Source organism: Theropithecus gelada, chromosome 2 (genome assembly GCF_003255815.1).
Source record: "Theropithecus gelada isolate Dixy chromosome 2, Tgel_1.0, whole genome shotgun sequence".
NCBI lineage: Eukaryota > Metazoa > Chordata > Mammalia > Primates > Cercopithecidae > Theropithecus > Theropithecus gelada.
Window position 1 is genome coordinate 151,719,831 of NC_037669.1, and position 13,440 is coordinate 151,733,270.

At 43.2% G+C, this 13,440-nt stretch overlaps 1 protein-coding gene across 1 annotated transcript in view; it reads right to left on the minus strand.

The window, feature by feature from the left end:
- CLSTN2 (calsyntenin 2) overlaps positions 1-13,440 on the minus strand; it is a 632,434-nt gene that overhangs the window by 22,874 nt on the left and 596,120 nt on the right. Inside the window, exon 9 of the mRNA XM_025375641.1 lies at positions 7,943-8,105. Within this exon, the coding sequence (XP_025231426.1) occupies positions 7,943-8,105 (163 nt within the window). The remainder of the gene's footprint in view (positions 1-7,942; positions 8,106-13,440) is intronic.

Consider the following 13,440-nt stretch of genomic DNA (forward strand, 5'->3'; position numbering starts at 1 on the left):
TTCTGTTAGATTCAGTTAATTTAAGATGTGAACCATGGTCTTCAGGAGCTTACATTTATTTGAGAGAATAACATATAGACCGAAAATAAAATAAAAATATGAGTAAATTGCCAGTATGACAGATATTCTAAGGCAGGATATGATTCCTTTCAAACAATTGATATAGGCAATGTGTCCAACAGGTAAGAGGGAAAAAAATAACCATCATTTGTTAGGCCCTTGAAACACGACAAGTTCTTTCACATGCTATTTTATTTAATCCTTAAGCAAGGGATAGTATGTCTGAAGTCTTAGCTTCTGTTCTTTTACTTTTTCCCTACTTGTTTCTTCTACCTTACCTTCCATCTAAATACAGCCTGGCTTTGAGCTCATTGTCACAGGGAGGGTCATGGCAGAGAGAAGAGCAGAAGGGGCCTGGAGCTGAGTCTCTGCTTGGTGTGGTTTCCAGAAGCCTAAACCATGAGGAGGGTGGAGGAGATCTGGGTATAGATTAACCTTTGGGGAAACAGAAGAAGAGAATCTGGCCTCCCCGCAGAGTCATAAAGGAAACCCCAGACATGGGGGTGGGTGTGGCTGTGGCAGGGAAGCGGAGAAGACATCCGAGGTACAGAGCAGAGACACCTGAAGCCTGCTTCCTGGACTGAGCCCTGGCAGGGGTGTGTGTGATGCCAGCAAGGAATGCTGGCCTGGTACAGCTGGGCAGATGGACCACGGATGTTCCTACAGAGGAAGAATGAGAAGCAGCAGAAATATTTGTGTGCCCCTAAGTAAGGCGATCCCAAGACAGCTGCCAGTTCTGACGGACCGTTAGTGACTGAGAATCAAAACAGGTGGGCACAATTTCCACAATACATGGAAAGGTTCCTGGAGGCCCTGCTGAAAACTCTAGCACTATACAAATCTCCCTGCAATCAGCCAGCACCCTACAGAAATTGAAGAAATGTAAATTAGCAGCGGTTAAATCTCCCTCACTCAGGTGGACTGGGGGCTTGAACTGAAACCAGGCTGGATGTGAAAAAGACAGTTTTTAAATTTGTGCATTGAGATTCTTATCTGCCACACTTAAAACTTTTATAGATGAGGTTTTCAAAGTTAGATAATTTGACCAAAGCCATATAACCAGAAACGAGTGAAGCCAAGATTCAAACTCAGGTGTTGCTTGCTTCCAAGCTTTTGGCCTACATGCCAGACAATGAGATGTGGCTGGGAAGGCTCAAGGGGGAATTTCTTAGAGAGGGGTGGGTTAGGACTGACTCAGTGCTGGGGGAAAATGTTCAATTATACTGGGCTCTGTGGATACAGAATGGCTTCAGCAGCAACTCCCAGAAACTGGTGTCAAGGTTGCTGGAATACATGGTAGTCTTAAAAAACAGTTGTATTTAGCAAACACAATTTAAGGTAGCCTGTCTTATTCTGAGTCGGAGTTTGCATCAGGAATGAAGAGCTACACACTCATTCCCCCAGATTCCTTTTATCATGCTCACACACGATAATACAGCTTTTGAACCAGTATGTCCACTCTCTTCTAAGTATATTTTGAGGTAAAAATATGCACGCATCTATGCAGTGTGAACATGCTAAGTCTCTTCCTGTTCAAAGTGTGTTCAGGATCCTGCTGGTCTTTTCAGTTGCCATTCCCATGGCTATTTAATCTGAGAAACTCATGGAGAGGACTGGGGGCCATGTATCCTCTTGCTGGGGTTGGATGCTGCTCTGTGTATGGCTGGTTCCTGGGGATGCCCCTTGATGAACACAATTTCATGGATGTTTGGGTGTCAATTTTAAGCAATGCAAATAACGAGACCATCTGAAATCTTGCTTTCTCTCATTTCCTCATTTCAGTGATGTAGATACCTATGGAATGCAAAGACTAAGTGAAGTGTGTAATAGACCCCTCTAGGACCTAAAACAATTTTTTCTTGATTTTTAATATAGACAATGTTAGGAGACGTCTTTTTAGTTACCTCTATGTGTGCCAGAACATGAGCCACATACCCTTGTCAAAATAGCCTCAAGAATAGGTTATAATTTAATAAACATTAATTATCAGCCTTCTATAGATCCTGAAGTTGAGGAAAGCAGAGGAGAGGATCTCTCAGAGTGGCTAGCCCTTGCCCCTTGCAAACTCTTGACCTAATAGGGAAGAACTGCATTAGTAACTCCAATAAGATGTTTCACAGAGTGAGTTCTACGGCTGCATGAGATTGAGGAACTTGAATCAAAGTCAAACACATTGCTTTACTGGAGTGCTTTTGAGAGCCTTTAATAAGTGAACATGCACTGTGACTCTCAAATATGGTGGTTTGGGAATGGCTTATCCTGTTTCCCCAACTTGACCTTGGCCTCTTTGTGAAAGGGTATCCTGTAGGACTGGAGCTTCATGAAGAACTCCTTGGAAAATGTGACCTGAATGTAAGGCAGGCTCTGCTAGCATGTGCCTCTTTCTTCCAGCGGCAGACACACTAGGGATTCAGTATAATTTCAATGCAGACTTTATTAAGAGAAGTTTGTACTAAATTAGACCAAGCTTATTAAATGAAGGCATGCACTCCAAGCGTCTGTACTAATGCTATTGTCTGGCAGAAAAAAATGACCTGAAAATGTGCAGCCACATGATCTCAGGACCACATGAGGCTCCAATTTCCCTATACCCACAAATCATACGTTACTGCAACTCTCAGGGGTTATTTCTGCCTTCTTATCCATTTTTGATCGTTCCTATTCTTTGCTTCGGCTTCTCCCAAAAGCCACAATGAGGATTTCTGCATCTGTCTCTTTACAGGCTCTAATATTTAGAAACAGCTTCTCTACATCCTGCTGCCTTATTTGTTAAGTAGAGGGTAGGATTCAGCAAGACCAGGATCCAGAGTAGAAAGGCTTCCTTATCTAAGACTAGAGGGAGGTATCATAGTAGGAGTAGGCAAGACTGGACACTCTAGGAAGGTCACAGCCCACGACACTGGAGGAGAGTCCCCTGGCAGAGACAGGGGCTGAGGCAATCACTAGAGTGGAGTCACAGGTAGTCTACCCTGAGATGAGCTCACCAAGAATAGATGAGGATCAGGCAAGGAGCAGGGTGGCAGCTTTGTGAGAAGGTGCCTAGAACTGTAGTTCTTCAAACATGCTTAGCCATTTCATTAACGGCTAACACAAAATAAGTAAAACAGAGTTGCTCTGGTCGTGGCATGGGGAGAGATGCCCCAGACCTCCCCATGCTGCAGCATCTTTAAGGCACTGGTCTGGCACAACCGGCAACCTACCTGACTCACTCCCTTGCACAGCTGGGTTATAGTACCCGGGTGATCAGGCCCAGTTTAGAGGTCCAGGATTGAGGCAGATGTGAGTATATAATTTTTACTGTTTATGAATAGAACTTGAATTTTTGTTCTTAGAAATGGCCGGGCGCGGTGGCTCACGCCTGTAATCCCAGCACTTTGGGAGGCCAAGGCAGGCGGATCTGGCTAACATGGTGAAACCCTGTCTCTACTAAAAATACAAAAAATTAGCCGGGCGTGGTGGTGGCGGGCGCCTGTAGTCCCAGCTACTTGGAGGCTGAGGCAGGAGAATGGCGTGAACCCGGGAGGCGGAGCTTGCAGTGAGCCGAGATCGCACCACTGCACTCCAGCTTGGGCAACAAAGCGAGACTCTTTTTTTTTTTTTTTTTTTTTTTTGAGACAAATGTGATAATTAGGAAATCTAAGGAAAAGGACAAATTAATTTAGTCTTTTAAATGATCTTTTCCCTTGTGACCCATAGAGAAATAAGGAACCTGGTATTTGCCTAAAGCCAGGAGCAGCTGACTCAGCACTGGGTGAGCTCAGCCATGGGAGAGGGTCTGACTCCATCCTGAGAGTTCTGTGTCATCCTGGACACAGAAATCATAGCAAGGGGATGTGCATTAGCCACAGCTACACAGAGGAAGGGGACCTCTTTTGTGATGCTAGGTTCATCCCGACTGTACAAGCCTTTCCCTACAATCAAGAGATGCCACATGCTCTAGGCTTTTCTGGTAACATTTCTTAAGTGTAAATGAAGTCTCATTTTTTTTTTTTAATTGCTAGAATAAATACTAATGGAAATGAAGTTTCAGTGATTATTTTGGCTTTCAAATTGGCTAATAGGACGAGTTGTCTAATTGGGGCTGCAGAACATTGTCCAGCCACAGTGCTAGAGCCAGTTCCCAGGAGATCCCAACAAGCAGCTGCTATCAAACCATTTTCTATTCCCATTGTTAAAGCCTCATTGGAAATTTCACAAATGGGAGCTAGTTCCCTTGCCAACCTCAAAAGCACCTGAAACACTCCCCACAACTGCAAGCCCAAAGGCAATTAGAGGTTCAGACAGAGAGCTTATACTATGTATCTAAGTGGACTTCAGAAGGTTTAGAAGCATGCAGAGATAAGGGCTGCATCATAGGCCATTAATTTCCCAGCATCATGTCTTATTGAAAGATCTTTTGATATTTTCATCCAAGACAAAAATGTGGCTTCAAGGAGGATGTGAATATTTGTGGGAATCCAAAGTCTTTAACAAAGCAGTGTGCTGTCCCAGGGTTTGGTCTCATCTCCTTTTCCCAGATTCCACTCCTTGTGGTTCACGTACATTTCAGTGATAAGGAACCCTGAATACATGTACGCCAAACTTCCCTGCCGCAGCATACGGTGTTGCCTCCCTTACCTTCCTGGTGACCTGTGAGACTTCTGATAAAGCCCAATTTTAAAGATCTTAAGCATTTTTCTTCCGCTGTAATCTTCCCATGGCCCAAACCACTGCATGATCGGGTTCCTACCTACATCTCAAGCCCCACCTTCCAATACCTGTCCTCTGACTATTTGCCAGCTTCATTTACCTTCCTGACCATCAGTGAGCCTGTGAGGTCAGGGTCAATACTTGAGGGTTGGTCCTGAGGAAGGAGAAAAATGTCAGTGCATGCAAGGAGCCATGGGAAAGCCAGCCAGGGCCACAGAAGCTAGAGCATGTTATGGTCTTGCAGATTGTCTGCAGTGTTGGTCTTAGATGAGAGGCCCAGAGAAGGTTGTGGAGGGGAGGACAGGGAGATGTTGTAAAATTTACACAATCATTCAAGCAAAACATGCAAGCATACTAGATGTGCCTAGCATCTAGTCCCTACAGGAATTCTGTGAGGTGGGTCTTACTCTTATTTCATAGATTAAAAATAAAATACAAGCTCCAGGAAGTTAAGGATACTGCTGTGTCCATACAGCTATTAGATGGCAAGGCTGGGATTTGATTTGAGATCACTTTTTTTTTTCCAACCTCAAAACTGAAACTCTTTTATTGTTCCTTGGTGGATCACTTAGGTTTTACAAAATAAAAGATTAGCAAGGAGAATGCAGCATTCTTGTGTGTTTTTAAAAATTTATTACAGGGTTGTCATATGTCTCCGGAGTTGAAAAGTTTGTAGCATTTGTATCAGTACACATTAGCTCCTGCCTTTTTCCAAACATAATTACATAAGCAAAATGACCAATTAGCAATAGAGGGCAGTGAGACACAGTGAAAAGAGCATAGGTATTGAAGGCTTGAGGTTGGGCATATTCAACTGAGTGACTTTGGGTAAACTCCTTCATCTCTGAGCCTCAGTTTCCTTATCTACAAATTGTGACAGATAACATTTTCTTTCAGAACTGTAAACACCCCATGTGTATAAAGGGCCTCCTTGCAATACCAGCTTTTAAAGTTTCCACAAGGAAACAACAGAAGGCACTTCTGCTCACAGTTAATTGGCCAAAGCAAGTCCCATGACCACACCTAACTCTAAGGAAGATCAGTCCTAGCATGTATCTAGAAAAAGGACCAAAAATACTTGGTGAACACCCTTGTCGTCATTCTTTCTACTACATTCTTTGAAAGTCAATGTATACTTGGGTTTCCTGTTTGAAATCATTTTTGTGGAATGGCTTTTAAATAAACTGTAATGAGATACAATAGTAGAGCTGCTATTTATAGAGTGACAATGTCCTCTTCAGATGTGGTCTAGAAGGATACTAAGGAAGGAAACATCTTCCAGGGAATGGAATTAAAGGGCCACAAATAATATTTCCCACCCTAAGGGAGGGGTCCTTATAACATCTGCCCCAAGGGATTTCAGAATTGCTATGGACCAAAGACTGCTGTATTTCTCCCTCTTACTGAAAGAGTTTGCTGGTTGGTCTGCCTCATTCTACTGTTGTATGGTATGTGTGCATGTGCACATATGCAGATGCATGAATATGTGTGTGTTGGTGGGGAGGGCATGGTGGTTGCATTGGTGGAAAGTAATTTATCCTATTAGTATATAGGTCTCCACAGCAAGTGCAGCTACATCTTGGCCTGCTATAGGCCTCTGTGCATCTCACCCTGATGAGGAGATCACTAGGAATCACTCGGAAAGCTTGGACATTGAGCCTGGAACCAGTAAGAAGTGAGACTTTGGGCATGTCCCATTTAAGGAAGGGTGGGAGTAGTTTCCATGTGGCAAAGAGAGCCAAACAAAATATCTGTTGGACCAGTGGACAGACTGTGGCGTTCATCAATGTTAATGCAATATTTTCAATTTTTCTCCTAGATACAGTATAGATTTCAGTTTCCTGCCCTGATGTAGTTAGACGTGGCCTTCTGATTTGCTTTGTCCAATAAAATACGAATAAAAATGATTGGCATCACTTGCAAGTGGAAGCTTTAAGAGTTTGTGCACGATTTGCCATGTTTTTTTTTCCTCTTGCTACATATCCAGCCATGCAATGTGGCTGCTCTGTCTATTGACTGCAGATAAGGCAGAAAAGAGCCCTCACTGATTTTCAGTAAATATGAAGTGAGAATTATTTTAGGAACTGAGAGTTGGGGCTTGTCATTGCAGTGTAACTTAGCTTATTCTTATTGATTTTAGTTCCTTATAAAATCACATTTTATTTTGTGGGGCTACTTCCCCACTCTGGGGACATGCCTCGGCCTCCCAAAGTGCTGGGATTACAGGTGTGAGCCACTGCGCCTGGCCGGCATATTCTTATACTATTGCCCACCTCTATCCCCAGCCCCTCATGGTGAAGAGTCAAAGTCACAAATCTTGGTAATTTTCACAGAATCCATCAACACAAAGTTGTGTCATATCTCAAAGTACTCATCTGCTTATTTGGGGAGCATTTTCATTTCCTTCTGCTCTCTTACTTGTACTTCAGATCATACCCAGCCCTTAAAGGAGCTGAAACAAAGACTCCAGCAGACCCGAATGAGAGACAGAAAGATCACATGCATGCTTGGAGAGCTGGGTTTCCTGATCCCAAGGAGGAGATTAGCTTGGGTTTGGGGATTAGGAGAGAGGCAACAGCACAGGAAGAGAGGAGGGGACAGACACCTTCAAGCAGGAGGGCATAAAGGGCCTCTATCCTTAGATGCCAGGGAAGGCAATGAGGGCTGAGCTGACCTTGAGAGTGGCTTTTTGTGGCCTCATGGCTTGTAGACAAGCTGCGTTCCACAGCCCTGGGCAAGCCCTGGGCATTTGTGAGTTCCCAGAATAGAGGGTTTGGGGCTTAAACAATTTGTGTGGGGATAAAGGGAGATCCTTGGTTCCTGATCAGCCTAGCACTCATCAGAGCCAACCAGAAATTTGAACACAAGATTCTATACTCAGTTTTTTTCTCTGTATAGCCCCAGTTTGGAAATGAATAGGACTTCAAAACAATAAAATACATTAGCAACTCAGAGACAACCATGAAACTGCTCATGTTGATCTAAAATCAAAATCTGGCCTTAAGCTTGTTATTATACAATACGTTCAGTTTGTGGATTTATACTCATTTTTATATGTCTTGCATTTTTTTTGTAAGGGGTAGTAATTTTTCTAGCCTATTCTCACACCACTTGCTTTTCCTTTTTCTCTACCAGTTATCTTCCAAGAACTATTCACAAACAGGTCAGAGAAAAGGGTTTCACTTAGGATTACCTTGCCAGCAAGCGCCGACTGTGAGTTGCATGGCAATGTGAGATGGATGAATGGGCCAGTCATTGGTCACCAGGTATGGTTCATATGTTGCTCCATCCATGTATAAGGTTACCACAGGAAACTCCACATTGATGACATAGTAGTGCCACTCTTTGTCACAAATCTAAGAAAATGAAAGAGAAGCAACATTTAAAATTGAATATGTAATAAAACAAACAGGCTTTTACTCTATGAAAGGAGAACAACACATTTTTGGGTCAACAATTTTTATTGCAAAGGACTCAAGGAATATAACAGTTGACATACACTGAAGTTACAGAAGCTCATCATCAAACATGATGGGGCAAACTGTAGGAAAGAGAAATACCCAGGAATTCGATCATCAGGCAGATAGTGGATGATGGGGAGATTTTCAGCCTTACATTGGTGCACCTGGGGAGGCAGAGAGGAATAACAAGTGGGTCCTACTGGCCTGAACTCAGTGCAGGACACCCTTTCACAGCTTTTTAAACCCAAGACTCCTGGTCTCAGGGCTAGGAATCTTGTGTCAAAATTGCCAGTTGGCTCTGATGTTTGCTAGGCTGATCAGGAACCAAGGATCTCGCTTTATACCCACACAAGTTGTTTAACCCCAAACCCTCTGTTCTGGGAACCCACAAGTGCCCAGGGCTACAGAAGGCAGCTTAGTGGATTGGTAAAGATGCTGTGGGGGCTGGAACAGAGTCAAGATTCTTAACTTCAAGGGACTGAACTCATACAGCATGAGACGAGATAGAAACCAAGATGGGCATGTCTTGGAAAGGGAGATGGGAGGCATGAATGGTGCCAAGACTCGAGAACAATGCCACCATCTGTCCCATCCCTAAGCAAATGCCTTGGGAGTCATGCTGGACTCTCCTTCACACTCCCTCTAATCCCTCCCACACCCTGTGAAGGCCACCTCTGAAATGTCTCTCATCTGCATCCTCTTGTCTCCATCAACTCTGCCATCTGTGGCAGAGGAGACAGATGAGTTCTGAATGAAGGTGACCCCAAGGTGAGGGCATCAAAGCCCTCCCTACAATTCCAGGCTGGATTAAATGTGCTGTTTCTCATGAATAGATAACACCAACAGGGATGCTAAATAATCTTTCTCCTTTCATTTTGAAATAAGGTTTTTTTCCTTAATGTTCTTTTTATATTGTCCTGCCTCATGTCTCAGAAAATTGCTCCTTTTGAAGCCCATTAGTCTGATAAAGTCTGATGAATATTTTAGGGGACTTTGGAAGGTAAGCAGGAGGGGTCCAGGCAGATCTCTATGAAGTTCTGTTATACTCAGTGAGAGGTCCCGACCCAGTTTCCACTCCCTTCATGCTCCATGCCCTGGACCAAACTCTGGGCTGGGTGCAGGGCTCTCAAGCTAGGCCTGTTATTGGGGTGACCCCAAGACATGCAGGTGGCACACAGGCAGACCTGAACATAGAGGGCAGGGCTGATAGAGTAGTAGAGAACTACATATTTGAATCAAGCACCCAACCCAAAGAGGTAGGAGCACCCTGGGCTTGGGGATTGCAATCAAGGATAGCCAAGCAACAGAGGTAACCTGGAATATAGTTTACATCCTGAGGATATTCCCAGAGGTATCTGGAAACCTCCAGTCAGGCCCAGGGCAGGGAGGAAGTGGGTGACAGGGACGTAACCCTGACCATACCCCATGCCCTGTGGAATGTAGGCAGAGCGCCGAGAACCAACCAGACAGCACTCGGGGGCTCCCCCATCCTGGCCTCTGTCACCGCCCTCACAGTGACCATCCTCTCTGTGTGACTGGCATGTTGAATTCATGTGCTTTAGCTAGCTCTACAACAATCCTCATCTGCCGAAGCTGGATGGAGAATAATCCTCTGGCATTATTTCATTTATAACACTTAGCATTTTTGTAGGACAACACAAAACATTGCAAAGAAGTAATTCTATAACTCAACAGTGGCAGCATCCCCTCTCAACATTACAATTTTTTTCCTAGGTGTTTTTTCTCCAGTTCTTCCAAAGCGTGCTGCATTGAACAACAGCCCCCATGATGCCCGGCATAAAAACAGTGATTCTCAAACTATAATAACTTTTCAACCTTACTGAAAAATAGAACTTTTCTACTTGTAGCATTCCTGTAAACATCCTGTGAAACAACAGCTGGGAAAGGTCTATTTGGATCACACTGCATAAGAATTTGAGAGTTTGCATGTTTCATTTAGCATCAGCACTAAGATGCCTTTACAAATTTCATTTTAAGTAGCTGTGTAATATGGCTATACTATACTTAATTATTTCCAGATATGTAACAGTTATTATAAATGGTACTGTAATGAATTTATTGTGTATAAATATTTGTTTGCATTTCTGATTATATCCTTAGGAAAGATTCCTGGAAATGGAATTACTGGATCAAAAGCTGGAGGTATTTTTTTTTTTTTTTTTTTTTTTTTGAGACGGAGTCTCGCTCTGTCGCCCAGGCTGGAGTGCAGTGGCCGGATCTCAGCTCACTGCAAGCTCCGCCTCCTGGGTTCACGCCATTCTCCCGCCTCAGCCTCCCGAGTAGCTGGGATCACAGGCGCCCGCCACCTCGCCCGGCTAATTTTTTGTATTTTTTAGTAGAGACGGGGTTTCACCGTGTTAGCCAGCATGGTCTCGATCTCCTGACCTCGTGATCCGCCCGTCTCGGCCTCCCAAAGTGCTGGGATTACAGGCTTGAGCCACCGCGCCCGGCCAAAGCTGGAGGTATTTTTAAGACTCTTGATACATATTATCAATGTTTTTTTTTCTGCAAAGATTATGCCTATTTATACTCCTACTCGCAGAGGGTAAGAGAGCATATGCATTGTACCCTTTCCACACTGAGTATTAGAAAAAATCAAAATCCTGTTAATGTAAAAGGGACACATTTTATCTCATTTTAATATGGATAACAAAAGATGGCAAGATTTATATTCTCCAGGATCGACAGGGAGAGCACCGTTGGTATGAAGAACAGCCTCAGCCAAGAGTCAGAGGTAGGAATGCTTGGGAGCTGCCCCAGTGAGCTCCTAATTGGGTGTCTAAACAATCTTTTAGCTCACACAAGGCTAATGCCTGCAGAGTTTTTCCACCAAGTAATCCATGACAGCAGCTAAAGGAAATGCCTAATTAGGGTTTTATAAATGTGGATCTATGATCAGGAAGAGACCCACATTGACCCTCTGCTAGAACTGCAGGGACAAACTGTAATTGAAAAATGATCAAGCCAGGAGGCAGCTAAAATAAATGTGTCAATGCATAGTTCAACCAAGAAAGAAGAAAATTCAGCAAAGTGACCTTTCCTTGGGGGAGAGAAGAACTTTAATTCCCGACTGTTCATGAATCACTGGTGTACCCAGCCACACCAAGCATGTCCAAGCTCCAAGAATGTCTGACACCATCCCCCGGAATGATGCCTAAGGCCTTGCCTAGACCAAAGACACATGAATCTCTGGACACCTGCAGATATGCTCCCAAGGCAGGCAGCTGCAGCTTACCTGGTAAGTGACTCAGAGACCAGAGACCCAGGGATACACGTTCAGGAACAGTAGCGGGGACGATGCCAAAGGAGGTCTGAGTTAGGAGTATGCTGGAATTTCAGTGTGAGTTGGGGGCCAGGGAAGCCTCCCATGAGATAAGGAGGAGAAAATTGGGTGAGAGGTTCTCCATGTAGTTGCTGGCTGGTTGATCCAAGTGTTATATGAGTGGCCGGGTCGGAAGTTCTGACTTGGTTTCCCCAGGAAATCAGGTGTTTTTGAATGCAGCTATTCAACATGAGATACATTCACCTACCAACTACTATCTATCAACTATTGTGTCTACTAGGTACTGCAAGAGATACAGAGGTTATGAGATATGTCCTTTGCTTTCAAGATTTACAATCTAATGGAGGGGGTGTATCAAGTACACAAAATCTTCAAATGTAATGAACCTTGAGGTAAGTGTTGTAGACCAGGTGCAAGGCACTGTGAGGTCCCAGGGAATGGAAAGATTCTTTCCAGCATGGAGAAGGTGGAATTTAGGGTGGATATTCAAGAACTGTTAATATTTCATTACGAATAGTTAGCAAGTAATAAATTCTAAGGCAGTGAAGCAGAAACCTCTTATTCCTCTATTCATTCATCTATTTTTATTGTCAGAGGTACTAGGTTTGCGGGCATATAAAGATACACACATTCACTCATTTGTTAACTCCTACAGACATTTATTAAAATGCATATCCTACTTTGCAAACAAAAAAAGCACCCGCCTTTATGGAGCTTATAGTCCGGTCATGGAATTGACAGAAAGGCTTGTAACAGATCGGGATTCATATCCAGCACAGATTTGTGCAAGGTGCCATGTTAACTGTTGAGGTGGATGGGGATGACAGAGTTTGGGGGTGTCAGCCTACATTTGGGAAAGGTGAAGAGTGTGCAATAAGGCTGCAAGGAGAGATCTGAAACTGAGCACTTGGGTTGCTTTTATTCTGTAGGCAATGGGAGATCTGGAGGCTTCCAGGTGGGAGAAGGGGGTGACAGTCATAAAAACAATCAATCTTGGAACACGCTTTTCAATATTGAAGCAGCTTTTCATATTCCTCCTTATACTATTTAATCTTTACCACAACCCTATAAAATAGGACCAGTTCTGTCTTAGGCAGTATTAGAAAATTAATGAGAAAGAAATGACATCATTTTTCAAGATAATTTCAACTTTTATTTTAGATTGAGGGGTACATATGCAGATTGTTACATGGGTATATTGTGTGACTCTGAGGTTTGAGGTACAAATGATCCTATCACACAGGTAATACCCAAGCATAATAACCAATAGGTGGTTTTTCAAACCATTCCCCTCTCTTTCCCTCCCCCATCTATTAGTCCCAGTGTCTATCATTCTTATATTTATGTCTATGAGTATTCAATGTTTAGCTTCCACTTATAAGTGAAAAAATGTGGTATTTGGTTTTCTTTTTTTGTGTTAATTTGCTTAGAATAATGGCCTTTGGGCTCCATCTATGTTGCTGCAAAGGACATGATTTAATTCTTTCTTATGGCTGCATAGTATTCCATGATATATATGTACCACATTTTCTTTATTCAGTCCACTGTTGATGGGCACCTAGGTTGGTCCTGTGTCTTTGCTATTGTGAACAGTGCTGCTATGAACATACAAATGCATGTGTCTTTTTGGTGAAACAATTTGTTTTCTTCTGAATATATACCCAGTAATGGGATTGCTGGTCAAATTGTAGTTCTAAGTTCCTTGAGAAATTTCCAAACTGCTTTCTATGGTGGCTGAACTAGTTTGCATTCCCACCAACAGTTTATTCCTTTCTCTCCATAGCCTTGCCAGCATCTGTTATTTGTGACTTTTTAATAATTGCCATTCTGACTGGTATGAGATAATATCTCTTTGTGGTTTTGATTTGAATTTTTCTGACGATTAATGATGTGCATTTTTTTCATATTTTTGTTGGCCACTTTTAC